The sequence below is a fragment of the Erpetoichthys calabaricus genome, chromosome 18, assembly GCF_900747795.2.
Source record: "Erpetoichthys calabaricus chromosome 18, fErpCal1.3, whole genome shotgun sequence".
NCBI classification, from domain to species: domain Eukaryota; kingdom Metazoa; phylum Chordata; class Cladistia; order Polypteriformes; family Polypteridae; genus Erpetoichthys; species Erpetoichthys calabaricus.
The window spans coordinates 55,260,752-55,282,650 of record NC_041411.2 but is presented as its reverse complement, the minus strand read 5'-3'; the positions used below and the strand labels follow the sequence as shown (position 1 = coordinate 55,282,650).

Genomic DNA, 21,899 nt, shown 5'->3' with positions numbered 1-21,899 from the left:
GTGGAATATTTTGTGAGAAAGTCCTCAGAAAGGGAGAGTTTATGCGTGTCCCAAAGGTGTGCTTATGGTTTATAAAGCTTTAAATAATCTCGCCCCGGCTTATATATCGGAATGTCTGACACCTTATATTCCAAATCGTAACCTCAGATCCTCAACTGAGTGTCTCCTTAGAATTCCAAGAGCAAAACTTAAAAGAAGTGGTGAGGCGGCCTTCTGCTGTTATGCACCTAAAATCTGGAATAGCCTGCCAGTAGGAATTCGCCAGGCTAATACAGTAGAGCACTTTAAAAAACTACTGAAAACACATTATTTTAACATGGCCTTCTCATAACTTCACTGTAATTTAATCCTGATACTCTGTATATCCAATTCATTATAATAACTATTCATTCAAAAACTGTACTAACCCCTACTCTCTCTTCTGTTTCCTTTTCCGGTGTCCTGTTGGTGGTGGCGTGCGCCACCACCATCTACCCAAAGCACCATGATGTCCCAACAATGATGGATGGATTAAAAGCCAGAAGTCTGTATGATCATCAGCATCAAGTGATTCCGTGAAAAACCCGAACTACAAAAAGGACTATTTCATTTATGTTAGGTAGAATGCCCAGAGGGGACTGGGTGGTCTCGTGGCCTGGAACCCCTACAGATTTTATTTTTTTCTCCAGCCTTCTGGAGTTTTTTTTTGTTTTTTCTGTCCACCCTGGCCATCAGACCTTACTCCTTTCTATGTTAACTAATGTTGTCTTATTTTAATTTCTTATTTTGTCTTTTATTTTTCTTCTCTTCATTATGTAAAGCACTTTGAGCTACTTTTTGTATGAAAATGTGCTATATAAATAAATGTTGTTGTTGTTGTTGTGTGGAACGTTGTGTGGTTCGCCAAAGACTCAGATGAAAATTAACATTTCTCACAAGAATCGTGGCATTCGTATCTGGGATGCCTCTGAAAGAGCATCATGCCATATCTTGTCGTCTTTAAGAAGACCTAATTGTTGGCAAGCTTCTTTGAAAGTGTCATATTTGACGCCGTTGACTGTTCGTAGATGGTGGAAACTTCTGACGCCCACGGAACGGGTAAGGAGAAATCTGAGGTAATAACGTTCAGTGTCGTTAATGGCAACAACAGGCATTCTACCGATCACTTTTGTGCCTCCTCTGATTCTCTTTTTCCATTTTCCAGAGGATTTTTGAAATGTGTAATGTTGGGGAACATCAGTGTAATGTAACTCCACAGCTTCAGGATCTGTTTTGTTGAGTTCAAACCATGCTAACAGCATAGTGTTTTTGTTGTCTTGTCTTTGTAGCGCTTGTTCCTCATGACCCTCATGAAAGAAGATGATTTGTTGTACCGGCAAATGAACTGGTAATCGTGTAATCACATGAGATTTTTCTGAAAGACTGTACTCGTTCAAACGCCACATAGCGTCAGGAGCACTAACATACCTACCGTCAAGGAAAGTCTGTAATTTGTCATGTTGGAAAACACCATCGGCTGGCTCCCTGTGAAGTGCAATGGATGCAGCGTTGTGTCCTTCGTAGACATACTTATAAAGATACTTAATACCTTGAATGGACGCGCAAACTTCAACGTTAATATGAGCACTGAATTTCTGAGAAAGCCAGGAATTGTAAGGAACGATCCAATGGTTGTCGATATCGTATTTGCCAACAATGGCAGTTCTCCCCTGTCTTCGGCGGTATATGGGGTATCCTTGTGTGTTTTCTTGAGTCTCCGTGTTGAAGTCTTTCGGGGGAAATTTTTGGTACACATGCCGTCTTTCATGCAAGGTGATTTGGCGTTGAGCGTGCCACACAGACCATGCACCATGCATTTAGTGACAATTTGGAAAAGTCGAGGGTGTATTTCAGGATTTGGAAGCTCAGCGCAGACATATTTGTCTATATCATCCTTGGTCCTTATTTTGGATTGTGAGTCAAGTGTAAGTAACATATGGCAATGAGGCAATCCTCGTTTTTGGAATTCAATGACGAAGATGTAAGCGAGAACATTGCTGAAAATATTGTTTTCCAGAATATCTGTTAGAAAATGTTGCAGTTTGAGATGAAAGACGCGAGCAACGATGTCAGGTCTGTGTTCTGTTTGCTCATGATGGGAAATGGCGTTATAGATTTCCGGCCAAGCAGGATTGCAGGTGAAGGTTAAGAATAAGAGCCACTCAGAGCCTCGCAGCTCAAGACAAGGAGGCGGGCTGGCAGTAATTATCAGAGAAGACTTAAACATTAAAAGAATCCCAATTGACTGCCCATTGTTTTTTGAGTGCCTGGCTCTTAAACTAATAACAAAATCAGGTCCTGTCTCACTCATTGTTCTCTATCGTCCCCCAAAATACAATGCATCCTTCTTATCCGATCTGATTGAACTTTTGACCCACCTAAGCTCTTACTCTCAGAGAATTATGCTTCTTGGTGATTTCAACATCCATATTGACACCCCCACATCTAAACTGAGAAATGAATTCCTGTCCTTACTGGACTGTTTTGACTTGACACAACATGTTGATTTTCCAACCCATTCTGGCGGTCATATATTGGACCTGATCTGCACTTCTGGACTATCTGTTGCCAACATTTACAGCACTGATTTGGGACTCTCTGACCATAAAGCAGTATTTTTCACTGTTTCACTGCCTCTCCCTCCTCTTACCTGTAAACGACAAATTTCTTACAGAAACCTTAAAAATATCTGTCCCTCTATCCTTTCTGGATCCATTTCTGATCTTTTACTGTCTGCACCTATTCCATCAACACTAGATAGTTTTGTTGACCACTATAACTCAGCCCTTCATTCAGCATTAGATAAAATGGCTCCTTTAAAACATAAGGAGGTTTCCTTTAAACACTCAGCTCCTTGGTATAACTCAGAATTGTGATCTATGAAAGCAGCTGGCCGACGCCTTGAGAGAATGTCACGTAAGACTGGCCTCACCGTGCACATCCAGGCTTTCTCTGACCACCAAAGAGCTTACAGAGAAGCACTAACTTCTGCCAAGAACACCCATTATGGCAGAATAATAGAAAGTGGCCATGATAACCCAAGGGTTTTGTTCTCTGTAGTTAATAAACTACTCGAACCCGCATCTGGTCCAACTACCTCTTCTACTGAAGTCTGTGAGGAATTCCTCCACTTTTTCCGTAACAAAATTAAAGATCTAAATAATTCAACTAACATAAATATATCATCTGTTTATATCTCTCCCTGTTTTCCCACTCCATCCAGCTCCTTCTCTAAGTTCTCACCAGTCACTTCTGCGTTTGTTAATAACCTGCTTTGTAAGATGAGGCCGACTACTTGTGTACTGGACCCCATCCCCACCACACTACTTAAATCCTGCCTTCATGCCATAATCCCGACTGTTACAACAATAATAAACTCATCCCTTGACACTGGATCTGTGCCACTCACTTATAAAATTGCTTCTGTAACCCCAATGTTAAAAAAGTCTGGCCTTGATGCTGACAATCTTAATAATTTCCGGCCTATTTCCCACTTACCTTTCCTGTCAAAAGTTCTTGAGCGTGTTGTAGCTTCCCAACTCACCAATTACCTAACCTCTAATAATTTGATGGAACCCTTTCAGTCTGGTTTCAGGGCGCGGCACAGATGTGAAACTGCTCTGCTACGGGTAACCAATGATTTGCTTATGGCAGCAGACTCTGGACAAACTAGCATATTAATTCTGTTAGACCTCAGTGCAGCATTTGACACTGTTAGACATGACATCCTACTGTCCAGAATGGAGAACATGCTGGGTATCTCTGGCACTGCCCTCCAGTGGTTCAAGTCCTATCTGACTGATAGGCAAGAGTTTGTTAGTCTTGGCAACAGCAGATCCAACTCCGTGCCAGTCACACAAGGAGTCCCTCAGGGCTCTGTCCTTGGTCCTCTGCTTTTCTGTATTTACATGCTTCCCCTTGGCCATATCATCCGTAGTTATGGATTGGGTTATCATTTTTATGCAGATGATACTCAGCTCTACTTCAATGTTAAAAGTGGAACTTCATCAGAGCTTTCTCAGCTCACAACCTGCCTTAGTGAAATTAAAACCTGGATGGAGCAGAACTCTTTAAAATTAAATTGGAATAAAACTGAACTCCTGCAAATTGGGACTAAAATGCAACTTAATAAAATGAGCTCCTTCCCAGTCCATCTTGGCAGTGATCTCATCAGACCTGCCTCTACTGTAAAAAATCTTGGTGTCATTTTTGATTCCTCCCTCACTTATTCCGCCCACATAAATCACATTAAGAAACTTTCTTACTTTCACCTCCGTAACATATCCCGTGTTCGCTCCTTCCTCTCCTTCTCTAATGCTGAGAAACTTGTCCATGCTTTTATCACATCCCGCATCGATTATTGTAATTCCCTACTGGCAGGTGCCCCTTCTAATCTTATATCACAGCTCCAGCTTATTCAAAACTCAGCTGCAAGAGTCCTTACTCGAACCAGCAGCAGCGAGCACATCACACCCATCCTGCTCCGTCTTCACTGGCTCCCTGTGTCCTACAGAATCGAATATAAAATCCTACTAATAGATAGATAGATAGATAGATACTTTATTAATCCCAATGGGAAATTCACATTCTTCAGCAGCAGCATACTGATATAATAAATAATATTAAATTAAAGAATGATAACAATGCAGGTGAAAAAAACAGAAAAACAGACAATAACTATGTATAATGTTGAATGTTAACGTTTACCCCTCTAGGTGAAATTAAAGAGTCGCATAGTTTGGGGGAGAAATGATCTCCTCAATCTGTCAGTGGAGCAGGACAGTGACAGCAGTCTGTCGCTGAAGCTGCTCTTCTGTCTGGAGATGATACTATTAAGTGGATGCAGTGGATTCTCCATAATTGATAGGAGCCTGCTGAGCGCCCTTCGCTCTGCCACAGATGTTAAACTGTCCAGCTCCATGCCAACAATAGAGCCTGCCTTCCTCACCAGTTTGTCCAGGCGTGAGGCGTCTTTCCTCTTAATGCTGCCTCCCCAGCACACCACTGCGTAGAAGAGGGCGCTCGCCACAACTGTCTGATAGAACATCTGCAGCATCTTATTGCAGATGTTGAAGGACGCCAGCCTTCTAAGGTAGTATAACCGGCTCTGTCCTTTCTTGCACAGCGCATCAGTATTGGCAGTCCAGTCTAATTTATCATCCAGCTGCACTCCCAGATATTTATAGGTCTGCACCATCTGCACACAGTCACCTTTGATGATCACTGGGTCTATGAGGGGTCTGGGCCTCCTAAAATCCACCACCAGCTCTTTGGTTTTGCTGGTGTTCAGGTGTAGGTGGTTTGAGTCGCACCATTTAACAAAGTCATTGATTAGGTCCCTATACTCCTCCTCCAGCCCATTCCTGATGCAGCCCACGATAGCAGTGTCATCAGCGAACTTTTGCACATGGCAGGACTCCGAGTTGTATTGGAAGTCCGATGTATATAGGCTGAACAGGACCGGAGAAAGTACAGTCCCCTGTGGTGCTCCTGTGTTGCTGACCACAATGTCAGACGTGCAGTTCCCAAGACGCACATACTGAGGTCTGTCTTTAAGATAGTCCACGATCCATGCCACTAGGTATGAATCTAATCCAACAAATAACCTACAAATAACCTACAAAGCTTTAAATAACCTCGCACCAAACTACATCAGTGACCTCCTCCATCACTATGTGCCTGCCCACCCACTAAGGTCCTCTGATTCTGGTAATCTTGTTGTGCCCCTCACTAATCTACACTCTATGGGTGACAGGGCCTTCAGCTGTATAGCGCCCAGACTCTGGAATGACCTACCAAAATTAATCAGGTCAGCTGACTCCATGAATTCTTTTAAAAAACAACTCAAAACTCATCTGTTCAGGAAGGCTTTTAGCTCTACTTGACTTTATTACCTTTCTCTCAGTTTACTTCTCTGTCAAGATGCCAATGTAACCTGTATGTGTGTGCGAGACCATCAATTATGTTGTCTGTTTTTTTTTCAGAATTTACTGTCTTAATCTTCTTTATTTATTTATCTGGTTTGTACAATGCTATATACTGTATATTCTGCCATTCTTTATTATATTCTGTAAGTGCCTTGAGCATGGGAAAGGTGCTATATAAATAAAATGTATTATTATTATAAGTCAGTCTCTCCACATTTGCGAACAATTGCCAACGCGTCTTGGTAGTTCTGTTGCATGTATCTTGGACTGCCTTGAAAGGTAGAGGGAAGAATGATCAATTGTCCAGGGCGGAGGTTATGGTGTTGTGCTTCGCAGTGACAGCATCCATAAGTCCCCTGTACTGTTCTACACGCAAATCTTGTTGATGGGACCGTAGGTAATGTAAACGCGCGCCTTCTGTTCTGACATATGCGTCGACGAAGTATTGCTGGAAGAGTTTGCCACTGGAATGCAAGACGCTAAATGAAGATCTCATGGCAAGCCTGAAAGTATAAAATTGGAGCTGTGTGACTCGTGTTCTTTTTACAGTTCGCTTTTCCTCAACATGGGTCAATTGTATGTGCCAGCCTGGATCTCCGTAAGGGAACAGCAGTGGATAAACCATGGGGTCACAGTTCATATTGAGAACAGAGACGCTTGCAAGCATCTCCCCTTGGGTATATGCAAATGTCTCGTTGTGCAGGAGGTTCCCCGTCTTCACCTACAAAGATCGCACCAATATCAGTTTGATAGGACGGGGCGTTATACCTTCTCATATCCAGACTTGGATTTTCCATGAACACCATTCATACTGCAGCAACAGGGTTACTGTGAGTGATAATGTCATGCATTTGCACGTAAGACTTTGCGAAGGGGTTAACATGACGTATCATCTTGTCTAGTTGCAGCAACAGAATGTCACTGCAAGCGCTATTACATTCCTTTTGCAAACTTTGAGTGGTAGCCTCAGCAGAATTGAAGATATATAGCTGACAGTATCGTGGTGACGTGTCAGGATTGGTATATAAAGGAGAGACCAGGGGCCTCATGTATAACGCCGTGCGTAGAACTCACACTATAACATGGCGTAAGCACAAAAGCGGGAATGTGCGTATGCACAGAAAAATCCAGATGCAGGAATCTGTGCGCATGCAAACTTTCACGTTCTTCCACTACATAAATCCCGATCAGCGTGAAAAGTAACGCACGTGCACGCGCCTTCTGTCCCGCCCCAACTCCTCCCAGAATTACGCCTCTTTGAATATCCAAATCAATATAAATAGCCTTCTGTGAAAAGACAATGGGAAAAGCACGGGGGAAAATATAAGAATTTCAGTGAATACCAAGTGGAGGCAAAGGAAAAACGTACTATTTGTTGGTTTAAACAGTGGTATAATCAACAAAAGGAAGTTGATCGAGTGACAAGAGTGTCGGAGAAACTCGAAGGCTCAAATTCACAAAGTCGCACAGTGCCCGAAATAAAAAAGAAATCACATATCAAAGTCGCCGTTAAAAGGCGAGTCGTAGCCCACCGTCTGAGTGTCATATGAAAGCTTATTAGGGTACAGACAAAAAAAATAGGCACACAGTGGGAAAAAAGCACGAAACGTCAACTTTAATGTCGAAATTTCCACTTTAATCACGTAGTTTATTTTGCCATTAAAGTAGAACATCATAAACTTCATCTTAAAATCGTTTAATTTACTAGTTTCTCAAATCCCATTGTAACTGAAGTGGCACATTAAATGCTTTGTTCTGTATTTGATCTTCTATGTGCTCTAAATGTGTGAATCACTACCTGCTTCTTAAATGGGCTTTCTCTTTCTCCGACAGGACACATAATCCATTACATTCGTGATATTACAGCTCTCTGAATAATTAAAACACTGAGATGCATACGTGATATCTTTTTCATGATGATAGGAATGAAAGCATGTTATTAAACATGGGGACACGGTGGCGCAGTGCTTGTTCATATCTCACGCAAGAGGCTTGCTGCGCCATGCGCGACCTTCAATGAAATAATTTATCACAGCAGTACTGTCTCTTTCAAATGTACTAACCTCCAATTCCTGTCCTTACTTTTCTTTCTCCAAAAACCCAATCGCCACACAATCAGCTATATAGACGTGAAGCCATCTGTAAGCTTAAAACGCCGATTCTTCAAAATGTTTAAGGAACATTGAAATATCTTCGTAGTACATGTTTAATTATTCTATCCGTCTAGCATTCCAGTGTTGCGTCAGCACCAGCAAGAATACAACGCAATGCAGGAACAATCCCTGAACTAGCTAGCGCTGCGGCACCGTGTCCTCACATGTTTAATTATTAACAATACAGATTATTTAAATGAAGTTAAAGCTTTATCTGTATAATATAAAACAACATATTTTGCTGCATTTCATCTTAAAAATGAATACCGTCATCATATGTAAATACGCGCTTTATAAAGTGGCGCAGGTTGTGCAATATTATAACTGTAGTGCAAGTTTACAGTGAGGTGATTGTACTTATAAGTAAAGAGTTCTACAAGGAGCACTTGATGGACTGATTGAGTGCGTTTAGAGTTCTTGGGATGAAACTTTTTCTAAACTGCGAAGTCCATACTGGGAAGTCTCTAAAGCGTTTTGCCGTGGCTCAGGCAGCGTCTGCTTCATGCTGTATACCGATATTTCTCTTTCCGATCAGCTGCTGCTGTGGTTCCTCACTCAGATACAGTGATATAAATACTCCGAGTGGTGCAGTGAGAGTAATATGGAAAATGATGATCTGCTGTGGCAACCCTTAACGGGAGCAGCTGAAAGAAGAAGAAGATGCAGTGAGAGTAACAACGCTAAAGCAGTTATGGTATTTGGAATACTATGGCTATTCCCTGGACCATTATATTGCTGCATGTTAATTACAATCAGATGCATTACACTAATAAACAATATGCAGTTAGTTTCAGTTTATTTATAAAGCCGCGTCAGGAATGTGGAGCTAAGAAAGAAAGGGTGTCCACGCAGGAACAGTAGCACTGCTTTGACGCTGGGTGCCGCCAGTCTGCAAAACTGAGCGGAGAAATTGCGTACGCCAAGGTATGAGTTACCTTGGAAATGTGCGTGGCTTTACGCCAAGTTTAGGTTTTACACATCGCGATTTGAGCGTGGAAACATTCGTACGCAACATTTCTGTGCGTACGCACCGTTTATACATGAGGCCCCTGGTGATAAATTTGGCCGTGGATTCGGAAAACATACAGTCCGTGTCCAGATGGTTGAGCGATATGTGCGCCCATTGAGGCAAAAGCTAAAGCAGAGTTGTATTCCCTGATATGATCACAGTAATTTCGGGACAGTGGGTTCTTGCCAGTCAAGAGGTCTTCAAAAAAAACGAGTAGGTTTGGATAGCGGTAGCAAAGACACCTTGCTGGCATGACAACACTTATTGTAATGTCCGGATGTGCTGACCTCTGCTAGACAAAGAAGAGCACTGCAAAAAGTACACAGTGCGGTAGGTAGGCCAATGTTATGTTCTTGGACGGGAATGGCGTTATTCTCTTGAAAAGCTGCGGAAAACTTAATGCGATGACTGCGCATGTTGGAATGTGTTTTCGTATGTTTGTTGAAAAGAATGATGTGTTGAATGATTTAGTAAAGTGTTGACACTGAAAGGAATTGGAATGAGTTTGTAAGTGCTTCTTGAAGGCAGTTGGGAGACCTGGGTTCGCTTCCCGTGTCCTCCCTGCGTGGTGTTTGCATGTTCTCCCCGTGCTCCGGTTTCCTCCCAAGGTCTAAAGACATGAAGGTTAGGTGGATTGGCGATTCTACATTGGCCCTAGTGTGTGCTTGGTGTGTGGGTGTGTTTGTGTGTGTCCTGCGGTGGGTTGGCACCTTGCCCGGGATTGGTTCCTGCCTTGTGCCCTGTGCTGGCTGGGATTGGCTCCAGCAGACCCCTGTAACCCTGTGTTCAGATTCAGCAGGTTGGAAAATGGATGGATGGATGGATATATATATATACATACACATACATACAGTGCATCTGTAAAGTATTCACAGCACATCACTTTTTCCACATTTTGTTATGTTACAGCCTTATTCCAAAATGGATTAAATTCATTTTTTTCCTCAGAATTCTACACACAACACCCCATAATAACAACGTGAAAAACGTTTACTTGAGATTTTTGCAAATTTATTAAAAATAAAAAAATTGAGAAAGCACATGTACATAAGTATTCACAGCCTTTGCCATGAAGCTCAAAATTGAGCTCAGGTGCATCCTGTTTCCCCTGATCATCCTTGAGATGTTTCTGCAGCTTAATTGGAGTCCACCTGTGGTAAATTCATTTGATTGGACATGATTTGGAAAGGCATACACCTGTCTATATAAGGTCCCACAGTTGACAGTTCACGTCAGAGGACAAACCAAGCATGAAGTCAAAGGAATTGTCTGCAGACCTCCGAGACAGGATTGTCTCGAGGCACAAATCTGGGGAAGGTTACAGAAACATTTCTGCTGCTTTGAAGGTCCCAATAAGCACAGTGGCCTCCATCATCCTTAAGTGGAAGAAGTTCGAAACCACCAGGACTCTTCCTAGAGCTGGCCGGCCATCTAAACTGAGCGATCGGGGGAGAAGGGCCTTATAGTCAGGGAGGTGACCAAGAATCCGATGGTCACTCTGTTAGAGCTCCCGAGGTCCTCTGTGGAGAGAGGAGAACCTTCCAGAAGGACAACCATCTCTGCAGCAATCCACCAATCAGGGATGTATGGTAGAGTGGCCAGACAGAAGCCACTCCTTAGTAAAAGGCACATGGCAGCCCACCTGGAGTTTGCCAAAAGGCACCTGAAGGACTCTCAGACCATGAGAAAGAAAATTCTCTGGTCTGATGAGACAAAGATTGAACTCTTTGGTGTGAATGCCAGGCATCACGTTTGGAGGAAACCAGGCACCGCTCATCACCAGGCCAATACCATTCCTACAGTGAAGCATGGTGGTGGCAGCATCATGCTGTGGGGATGTTTTTCATCGGCAGGAACTGGGAGACTAGTCAGGATAAAGGGAAAGATGACTGCAGCAATGTACAGAGACATCCTGGATGAAAACCTGCTTCAGAGCGCTCTTGACCTCAGACTGGGGCGATGGTTCATCTTTCAGCAGGACAACGACCCTAAGCACACAGCCAAGATATCAAAGGAGTGGCTTCAGGACAACTCTGTGAATGTCCTTGAGTGGCCCAGCCAGAGCTCAGACTTGAATCCGATTCAACATCTCTGGAGAGATCTTAAAATGGCTGTGCACTGACGCTTCCCATCCAACCTGATGGAGCTTGAGAGGTGCTGCAAAGAGGAATGGGCGAAACTGGCCAAGGATAGGTGTGCCAAGCTTGTGGCATCATATTCAAAAAGACTGTAAAGGCTGTAATTGTTGCCAAAGGTGCATCAACAAAGTATTGAGCAAAGGCTGTGAATACTTATGTACATGTGATTTCTCAGTTTTTTTATTTTTAATAAATTTGCAAAAACCTCAAATAAACTTTTTTCATGTTGTCATTATGGGGTGTTGCGTGTAGAATTCTGAGGAAAAAAATTAATTTAATCAATTTTGGAATAAGGCTGTAACATAACAAAATGTGGAAAAAGTGATGCACTGTGAATACTTTCCGGATGCACTGTACAATAAAATGCTGGATGTATTCCTAAAGGGATGTTAAAGGTCAGAGTGAAATAGAATTAGACATTACACTGTGGGTACACACTAAAAAGAATCCACATAGTTAAAAAAAAATTTATATGTTTTGAGGAGGTTTGTCCCACAAAGGCTTTCCAAGAAATACTGTTAAAATCTGAATTATTTACTAAACTTCAGTTTGAGATCAAATTATCAGCAAACTCTGGCCCAAAATGCAACCTTCATAATATTGGATTGTTCAGGTAATTTATGTCAATGTGTTACTTTAATAAAGTCAAGCACTAAAGTGAAAGCTTATTTTTTTTTCAACAGCCAGACTTGTACTCATGCTTCTGACAAAACATCCTTTCAACATCAAAAGCTATCAAGACTACCTTAAAAACAGGTCACTTTGTGATTGCAATATGTATATAACTTTGCATAGTAAACAACAGAAAGAAATCGAAAGGGCCAAGTCAACAGTATTTAAGAAGATAAAAATTATTATAGTACAGAGTACATTAAAAATATATTAAGGCACTATGGATAGTGCTTGAATAGGTATAGCAACTCTTCACTGTTTAAAAAATAAAACTGAAAACTAATTAGCTAATATTTTGAATGAGTGGATAGCACAGGGAGAACAACATAAATCAATGCAAAATATATAATAGAAAAGTTAAAAGTTTCAAATAAGTCAAAAGAATTTTTAAAATCATATGAGAAAATTGTATTACACTTCTTGATTAAAATGTAGAGTACTATGATTTGCGATACATATCAACATTCCTAATCACTGTCACTCTGCACTCATCTAAAAAGAATGTGGCAGAATCATGCCATATGTAGCTGAAATTTCCCACTAGATAACTATTTCTGATTAAAAGTAAAATATTCTAAGGAATTACCAAGAAAACCTATAAAAGTAGTACCTTGTGTCCAGGAACCTCACTTCCTGGAACAGCAGCTTTCATATGGAAATTCTCAACTCCAGCCATTTTCAAGGACTCCATAAACTGAGGTATTGTGTCAGAGTGGAAGGACTGTTTTACCACAACTGATTGCTTTTGTTCCTCACACAACCTACCACCAAAAAATTAAGTAACATTTAATAAAGCTCTTAAAATTTCTAATAATCATCAAAACATCAAAAAGCATACTAAAGTCAGCAATATGAAGAAAGGGATTAATAATTCCTTTTCTTAATTCTGCCTCCTCTGCTTTTTTTTTTTTCTTTTTTCAAAATACAATGTTTAAAATTCCTTTTAACACTTCTCACAGAGACAATAACAAAGACTAAATCTGCAAATTTATTTAGCTTGCTAGCTAGCTAAATTTACAAAAGGAAAATATTATCAATCTACACAGTTGTTTAAATATGGCTAAGAATATTAGCATAAAAAAGAGTGCAATTCCTTTTTTCCCTATATGTATTTACTGTATTGTGTTAAATTCAGCTTGAAAGGTGGTAGTTGCTATAGGGAAATTGAGATTATATTAATTGTGAATTAGCTTGTTTTAGAACATGTGAAAAATTATTATTTTAATTGCTTTCGTATCTTTGGCATGATGTAACTTGTTATAGAGGTTGAATTAAAGTACAGGCAGTCCCCGGGTTACGTACGAGATAGGGACTGTAGGTTTGCTCTTAAGTTGAATTTGGAACAGGTACATTATTTCAATAAATGCTATTCTTGACCGACTGTAACCAAGTGCTTTGCCAATGAATGATGGAGTTTCACCTCTCGCTGACTTTTATTATTTCTACTTTATTTTCCATGGTGATGATTTTTCTCTTCTTTACTGGATCACCAGCACTTGCATCAGATTTGTGTTTCAGAGACATTGTTGAAGGGTGAAGACAAAAGGTTTAGATGAGCTCTTCTGCACAGCACTGTACACACTATCACAGCAGCAAAGGCACCCCTTGCCAGCACGTCTGGTGTACTGACAAAAGACAACTTCCTGCTATGTACGTAACAGTACAAGCAGGCTTGCTATTGAGAATGAATGGGGGAGGCGAGGGGTGGTTTACCATTCTCCCACCACACAGTCACCTCCACTTGCATACAGTATGCTGCCTGCAGCGCCGCCCATCGAGAATGAACAGGGTGAATTGCCCATCACCGCCCCCATTCAACAGGCAGCCATCTGAGGCACACTACAATGCTGCCCCATTCACCCTCAATGGCCTCCATTCAGCCACAACTGGGTCACCACTTGCAGCATTACCAGCTGCCCATTGAGAACGAACGGGGCAGCCGTTCGAGGGATACTGCAAGTATGTGTGGTGGGTAGGCAGTGAAACGCCCCCTTCCGCCCCATCCAGCCTCCGTCCAGTCAGGAGCAGTAGCTGCGGTGGCGTGGTGGGTGGGCACTAACCGCCCCATCAAGTCTCCGTCCTGCACACGACCGGTAGCTGTGGCCCTGGTGACTATGGACCCTGGGTCACCGGTTGCCGTGTACCCAGCCGCCCACTGAGAATGAATGGGGTGCAGCCCCCACTGCCCCATTCATTAACAGGAGCTGCCTGTAAGTAAGTAAGTAAATAGTCAAGTCATTTCAATTATACTGTTAACAAGATATAAAGTGTAATTTCTCTTTTCTGTCTCCCAAATTTATATGTTAAGAATTTAAGGCTTACTTCATTAGAAGCAATTTTTTAACAGCAATGCTGTGATGTGGAAAAGACTAATAATGGAAAAATCCATTCCAGCTAATGTCTGTGTGACAATAAATGCATGATTTCAAGAAAAAAATTAAAAGTATTTTAATTTCCCCCATTAACTGACTAACTGTGGTGGGTTGGCAACCTGCCCGGGTTTATTCCTGCCTTGTGCCCTTCATTAACTTGCACTTCAGTAAACCATTTTATCAGTAAGGTCATAGACACACAGTTGTTTGATTAGAATCTGAAAATGATGCAGTATTTTTATTCATCTGGAACATGATTAGACATAATTCAAAACTCAATTCAAGCAGATATGTGGCACATCTGATGGCACTGTGGTCTTGTGTGGCTCACACTGTTCTCTTTTCCCTTTAATGCTGCCAGTTGTTTTGTGATGTGGAATGAATTTCATACACACACACACAATAAGTATTAATCAAAGTTTATCTGGTGAAATATTAATGGGTGGGTGGCACGGTGGCGCAGTGGGTAGCGCTGCTGCCTCGCAGTTGGGAGACCTGGGGACCTGGGTTCGCTTTCCGGGTCCTCCCTGCGTGGAGTTTGCATGTTCTCCCCGTGTCTGCGTGGGTTTCCTCCGGGCGCTCCGGTTTCCTCCCACAGTCCAAAGACATGCAGGTTAGGTGGACTGGCGATTCTAAATTGGCTCTAGTGTATGCTTGGTGTGTGGGTGTGTTTGTGTGTGTCCTGTGGTGGGTTGGCACCCTGCCCGGGATTGGTTCCTGCCTTGTGCCCTGTGTTGCCTGGGATTGGCTCCAGCAGACCCCCGTGACCCTGTGTTCGGATTCAGCGGGTTGGAAAATGGATGGAATATTAATGGGTAGGTTCAGGTTCAATGTTGTTGATCATAAAGACTTTTGGATGCAAAAGCGGTATGGAATGAGGCACTATGAGAGCATTCTGTGTGGGTGATGGATCACTTTCACCATTAAAAATGGGTTAAGTGACACTGACCTACTAACATGTAAAATCTTATCCTGGGCTGCAGAGGAAACAAGAGTTGCATCACTTTACTTCTTGGACAAATGTGAACTGGCAGTGAACCTACATATTTAACATACAAAATCGTAACGGGCTTTGCTTCATTGTGCAGAGGTACCTCATACACAGTCACTATTTCCCCTATTAAAGGGAAGGAGGTGAGATTGTGCAGGTGGAAGGACGCTTATCATCCATTTACCCTGTGTGTGTTTTTGAGACAAAGAGGCTGAGTAATGTTAATTTCATATCTTACTTTAGGCAGTACTGTAGTAGACTTTTACATCTGTATAGAAAGGTAATTGGTAAAAGACTGCACTGTGTAGATGAGAAAATAAACCATTCATTCACCCATTTCCTAGGGTTGCAGAAAGAAATGACTTTAGCAATTATCTTTCTATACTCAGTTTTCTGGCAGAATGAAGGACTACTGCACTGTTTTTAACATAATGCATATGCCAGTCATATGTAGCAAATGAACAAAAAGTGTTATTAATACTTACCTTTGTAGGAAACTTTCTTTTGCCATCTCAATTTGTAAAGTTTCACCCTTCCACTTTGTTTTATTTAAAACAGACATGCCTATACAACAGCAAAACACAGAAACCATTAAGAATATTATAACTGACCCCTGCAAATGCAGCTTCGATTACTGCATTACTGACATGGACCTATTTTATCTGAAGACTTAATGACATTAAACTTTACACAAAAATTTACCACAAATGATGTTTTACCAATACTAATATGAAAAAGAAAACAAGTTGACATCCAGGTTTCAGCATTTTTTCCATTATAGTAATGCTAAAGAAAAAATACCTTGGATATTGATAACATCAAAAATGGTAGAAATAACATTTGCATACTGTACTTACATATATGCAAGATAAATAACTGCTTTGCCTGCCAAATGATCTTTTTGCTAGTTTTTAATACCCTTGTTTAAATGAATTCCTCTTTTTAAACCCTGAATTCTACTATGTCATACACAGTGCCATTTGTTTCTTCTTCTCTGATACTTCCCAATATAATTTCCTACTTTAGAGAGAAGTTTTCATATTATGTTGAATTCTGCAATCACTCTGAACCAGAAAGTTCAGTGTATCTCTATTTCGAGAAATAAACAAAGGGTGTACAAATAACAATCATAATAGAAGTTAATTATTTATATAGCGCTTTTTTAACTACTCAAAGCACTTGGACAGGGGAAACCACTTCAATCACCACCAATAGTGTAGCAACCACCCGGATGATGCAACAGAAGCCATTATTGCACCAGTACATTCACCACAGATTAGCTGTTATGTGGTGAGAGAGAGATAGCCAATGAGAAACAGGGGGTGGTTAGGGGGCCTAAATAACTAGGCTATAGATGGCAATTTAGCCAGGACACTGGGATAAACCCTATTCTTTTTTGAAAGATGCCCAGGGATCTTTAATGACCACAGAGAGTCAGGACCTTGGTTTTACGGATCATCTGAAGGACAGAGGCATATTACAGCAAAGTGTTCCCATTGCTGCAATAGGGCACTGGGATCCACATATAGGCCACCGAGTAAGCACCCCCTGCTGGTCTCACCAACATCTCTTCTAGCAGCAACCCAAGCTTTTCATAGAAGGTCTACCATCGAAGTACTGGCCGGGCCCAAATATGCTTGGCTTCATGTGGATGACCTCTTCTGAAGCGCATGTGATATGGCTACTGGAATCTATTCAATTAAGATTTATATTTTACTCATGGCAACACTGATTTGAATACAGACATTTTGTTTGCATGACAACATGAACTAAAACAAATCAATGAACATATCAGTACAGAGTAACTGGAGAGCATGCAGACTTCATACAACAGTGCGTGCGCTGATAATGAAACACATATTTCTGGAGCTCTGAGGAAGCAACATAACTGGATGAATGTGCTGCTCAGATATGCACACTTTATTTTAATAATCATGTTACATAACACCGTTAGCCAAAACAGTTGTTTATAGTGCCCTTTATATATGGGACAAAAACACATTTTTCCTTTATTTACATCTCTACTCCCCAGTTTAATATTACAAAATCAAATAATTCAAACGTGATTAAAGTGCAAATTTAAGACTTTGATTTAAGGGTATTTGCATAAATTTCAGTCATATGTTTTGTAGAAATGACAACACTTTTTATAATTGGTCCCCCCATTTCAGGACATCACAATATTTGGGATGTAGCAATGGCAAGTATATTAAAGCAGTCATATTTAGTAGTTTGTTGCGTATCCCTTGCATGTAATGACTACTTCAAGTCTGCAATTCATAGACATCACCAGGTGCACAGTATTTTCTCTTGTGATGCTTTACTAAGTTTGAAATTCAGGCATCTTCAGCTTCTGCTTGTTTTGGGGGCTTGTTCCCTTATGTTTTCTCTAAAAGATACATAAGGCATGCTCAGTTGGATTTAAACTGTGCGACTGACTTGGCCATTCAAGAATTAAAAAAAAAAAAATTACATTTGAAAAACTCATGTGTTGCCTTAGTAGTACTTTATGTTTGGAATCATTATCTTGTAGGATTAAGCACAGTCCAAGGAGTTTGGAGGCATCTACTAGAACTTGTTCAGAAAAGATGTTTTCTATATACCTCAGAATTCACTATGCGACTGCAGTCAGCAGTTACATCATCAATGAAGATCTGGCCAACCTGTTTTTGTGACTAACTAGTGGTTTGCAAATTGCATTGTAGCCTCTCTATTTCTGTTTATGAAGCTGTCTGTGGATAGTAGCTGACACATACACATCTTCCTCTTGAGGATTGCTTCTGATTACCCAGACAAGCGTTTAGGACTTTTTCTTTACCAGAATGAGAATTCTTCTTTCACCAGCAGTGGAAATCTTTCTTGGCCTACAAGTAACTTTGTGATTACGGAGCTCACCATATATTCTTTTTTCTTAATGATATTCCAGACAGTTGATTTAGGTAATCCAAAGGTTTTACTGATTTCTCTAAAAGGTTTCATCCTTTGTTTTCTGATCACTCTCAACAAAATCAGATTTTGAAAAATCAGAGTCTGACTCAGCGATAATGAGCAAAACATCGTCTGCTGAGTATTTTCTTTTCTGCACTCGCTTCGCTCCCTCGTGAGATGTCAATGCCATCTTGCCTTTGTTTACATTTTGTAACTCACGCACACACAAGGATTAGATGGCGAGTCAATGAGTCTAACATTTCTCCAAGCAGACAGGGAATGCCTGTGACGCAACAGTGAGTTTTGTCGCAATTAACAGCTGATTGTCGCCCTCTACCCCTGGATGTTGACTTTTGTCAGGTAATACACATCACGGTCTGTGATGCAATATTCGCTCCATAAGACGCACAGACATTTCCACCCTTCTTTTGGGGGAAAAAAAAGTGAGTCTTATGGACCGAAAAATACGGTACATACATTTTTTCTTTCAAAACACATATAAAAGGTTTCCTCTGAGTTGTTTAGGAATTTTGCAACCAGTAACACACACCTTGAATATTTAATCACTTATTGAGATTGCTCAAACTCAGTTTCATTACCTTATTTTTTCCAAGTGTTTCTTATAACACCATATGAGATGGGAAGGATGCTTTGCAAATTCAACTATGGGCATATGTGCCTTCAATGGTTAGCTTATCCATATTACTAAACGAGAATGGTAAACCGGATATGGACGCAGGGACATGCCCGTGGACGCAAAAGACATAGTGCGCAAGCGCCCCACAAAGCCCCCCCCATAGTGAAATGGGAGAGACTACGCACGTGCGCAGGCGCCACACAAAGCACCCCCCACCCCACCCGCAACAGAGCAAAACGGGAGAAACTACGAACCGTCAGAGTAGGAAACAAAGTAAAACGTCATAAAGAGGATAAAGAACAGGAACAAACACATGAAGAGCAGGTTACAGAACAAAGCCCCCCTCCCCAGAGTACAACGACAGAGACTACGAACCGTCTGACAAGCTGCAAGCGGGATAAAGCGAGGTCAGAAATAAAACACAGAGTAGGAAACAAAGTAAAACTTCATAAAGGGATTAAAGAAACAAAGCACACACACCCCCCCCCCCCGAGTGAAACGGGAGAGACTACGCGCGTGCGCAGACACCACACAAAGCCCCCCCCCCCCGCACCAGAGCAAAACGGGAGAGACTACGAACCGTCAGAGTAGGAAATAAAGTAAAACGTCATAAAGAAGTTAAAGAACAGGGACAAACACATAGAGAGCAGGTTACAAAACAAAGCCCCCTCCCCACAGTAAAACGAGAGAGACTACGAACCGTCTGACATGCCGCAAGTGGGATAAAGCGAGGTCAGAAATAAAACACAGAGTAGGAAACAAAGTAAAACTTCATAAAGGGATTAAAGAACAGGGACGAACACATGGAGAGCGGGTTACAGATGATGAAAACTGGAATGCAACAGCTATAAAAAAACCTAGGCACTAAACACATGCACACCGAGATACAGAATATAAAGGCAGAAACAACGACAGTTAAACGTCCACACCACACAGCGGATGCGGACCCTGAAGGTTCAGGCGCCTACATCGGGCGTCAGAACGCCCAGTGAAGTACAAAAGGCAAATGCGCCTACACAGCATGGTAAGAACCGACATAATACGGAATGCGCAGGCGTGGCCGCCATATTGTGAGTGCCACTAATGCGTAGATCTAATGAACGTGGACTCCTACAACGCGCGTCTCAAACTGCATAAGCAAAGCAGGCACGGGTTCAACACGACACAGCTCGAGTGACCAAGATACAAACATGCACCTGCCTGGATATAATTAATGATCGCAAGTGCCTACAACGTGCGTCTGAAATGACGCAAACCAGGCAGAGACTCCTCCAAAAAGAAACAGCTCGACTAAACGATATACGAAGTGAAACGGGAAACACTACAGAGTCCGCAGTGCTCCACAATGCCCCGCATAATAGTTCGGAAAGAGCTTCGTATTAACAGTGGAGAGACCCACAGTGACACGGGCGAACGCTCCGTATTAAACATACGTCATCCTCACACATCCAAACTATACGGCATAGGTGAATCACATTACAGTTATGCATTATTAACAGTACGATAAACATCACAGTATCACAACCAAATGAAAATTATTACTCGAAAAAGGGAAAATATAATAACCACGGACCAGGTGTCATTATAACAAAAGCAGAATAAAGCGAGGTCACAAATGAAAGACAGAGTAGAAAGGAAAGTAAAACGTCATAAACAGGTGAAACGAGTGGACCAAACACATGGACAGCAGGTTACAGATAATGAAGACCGGAATTCAAAAGCTTTAAAAACAAGAGCTCGACTGACCGAAATACAAACTGAAACGGGAAACACTACGGGGTCCGCAGTACTCCACTATGCACCGCATAATGGTACGGACGGGGCTCCGTATTGACAGTGGAGAGCCCCAGAGTGACACGGGCGAGCGCTCAGTATTAAATGTGCGTCATCCTCACATGTGGCTGCCCAGCGGGCACGGGTTCAAAATGCCGGGGGTAGGCGTGCGAAGCGAGCAGGGGGCGAAGCCCCCTCGTCCTTCCCTGAAGTAAACAAACTGTCAAATAGCATACAACAATCAACTACAATACTTTCAGCTACATTGTTTGTATGAAAATATGCTAAACAAATAAATGTTGTTGTACAACATTAAAACCACTGACAGGTGAAATGAATAACATTGATTATCTTGTTACAATGGCATCTGTAAAGGAGTGAGATATATATTAGGCCACAAGTGAACAGTCAGTTCTTCAAGATGATGTATTGGAAGCTGAAAACTTGGCAAGCATAAGGATCTGAACGACTTTGACATTAGTCAAATTGTGATTGCTAGATGACTAAGTCAGACCATCTACAAAACAACATTTCTTTTGTGGTGTTTCCAGTATGCAGTGGTTAGCACCTACCATAAGTGGTCCAAGGAAGGACAACCTATGAACTGATGACAGGTCATGAGTGCCCAAGGCTCACAGATATGTGTTCGCAGCGAAGGTGAGCTCGTCTCGTCCAATCCCACAGAAGAGCTACCATATTTAATACTGGCCATGAGAGATAGGTGTCAAAATACACAGTGCAATGTACAGGAGCTGCATAGCTGCAGTCCAGTCAAACTGCACATGCTGATCCCTGTCCACCACTAAAACACCTACAATGGTCACATGAGTGTCAGAACATACAGCAATGAAAGAAGGTGGCCTAGTCTGATGAATCACAATTTCTTTTACGTCATGTGAATGACTGGGAGCATGTGCAATGTTTATCTGGGGAAGAGATGGCAACAGGATGCACAATGGGAAGAAGGCAAACCAGTGGAGACAGTGTTATGTTCTGGGTAATGTTCTGCTGGGAACCCTTGATTAGCATTCATTTGGATGTTACTTTAACATGTACCACCCACCATTGTTGCAGACCACATATATCCCTTCATGCCAACGGTATATCCTTATGGCAGTGGCCTCTTTCAGCAGGATAATGGGCCCTGCCACACAGCAAACATTGTTCAGGAATGGTTTGAGAAACCTGAAAAAGAGTTCAAGGTGTTGTTTTTGGCTTCCAGATTACAAAGATCTGAACACATTGAGCATCTGTGGGATGTGCTGGAAGAACAAGTTCGAT

General features: G+C 41.7%; 1 protein-coding gene across 3 annotated transcripts in view; it reads right to left on the bottom strand.

Moving 5' to 3' along the window:
* Positions 1-21,899, bottom strand: part of nol8 (nucleolar protein 8) — a 122,025-nt gene that overhangs the window by 33,817 nt on the left and 66,309 nt on the right. For all 3 annotated transcript variants that reach the window (XM_051921421.1, XM_051921422.1, XM_051921423.1), the window contains exons 4-5: positions 15,766-15,844; positions 12,528-12,678 (exon numbers count right to left, since the gene is read on the bottom strand). In XM_051921421.1, the coding sequence (XP_051777381.1) occupies positions 12,528-12,678; positions 15,766-15,844 (230 nt within the window). The remainder of the gene's footprint in view (positions 1-12,527; positions 12,679-15,765; positions 15,845-21,899) is intronic.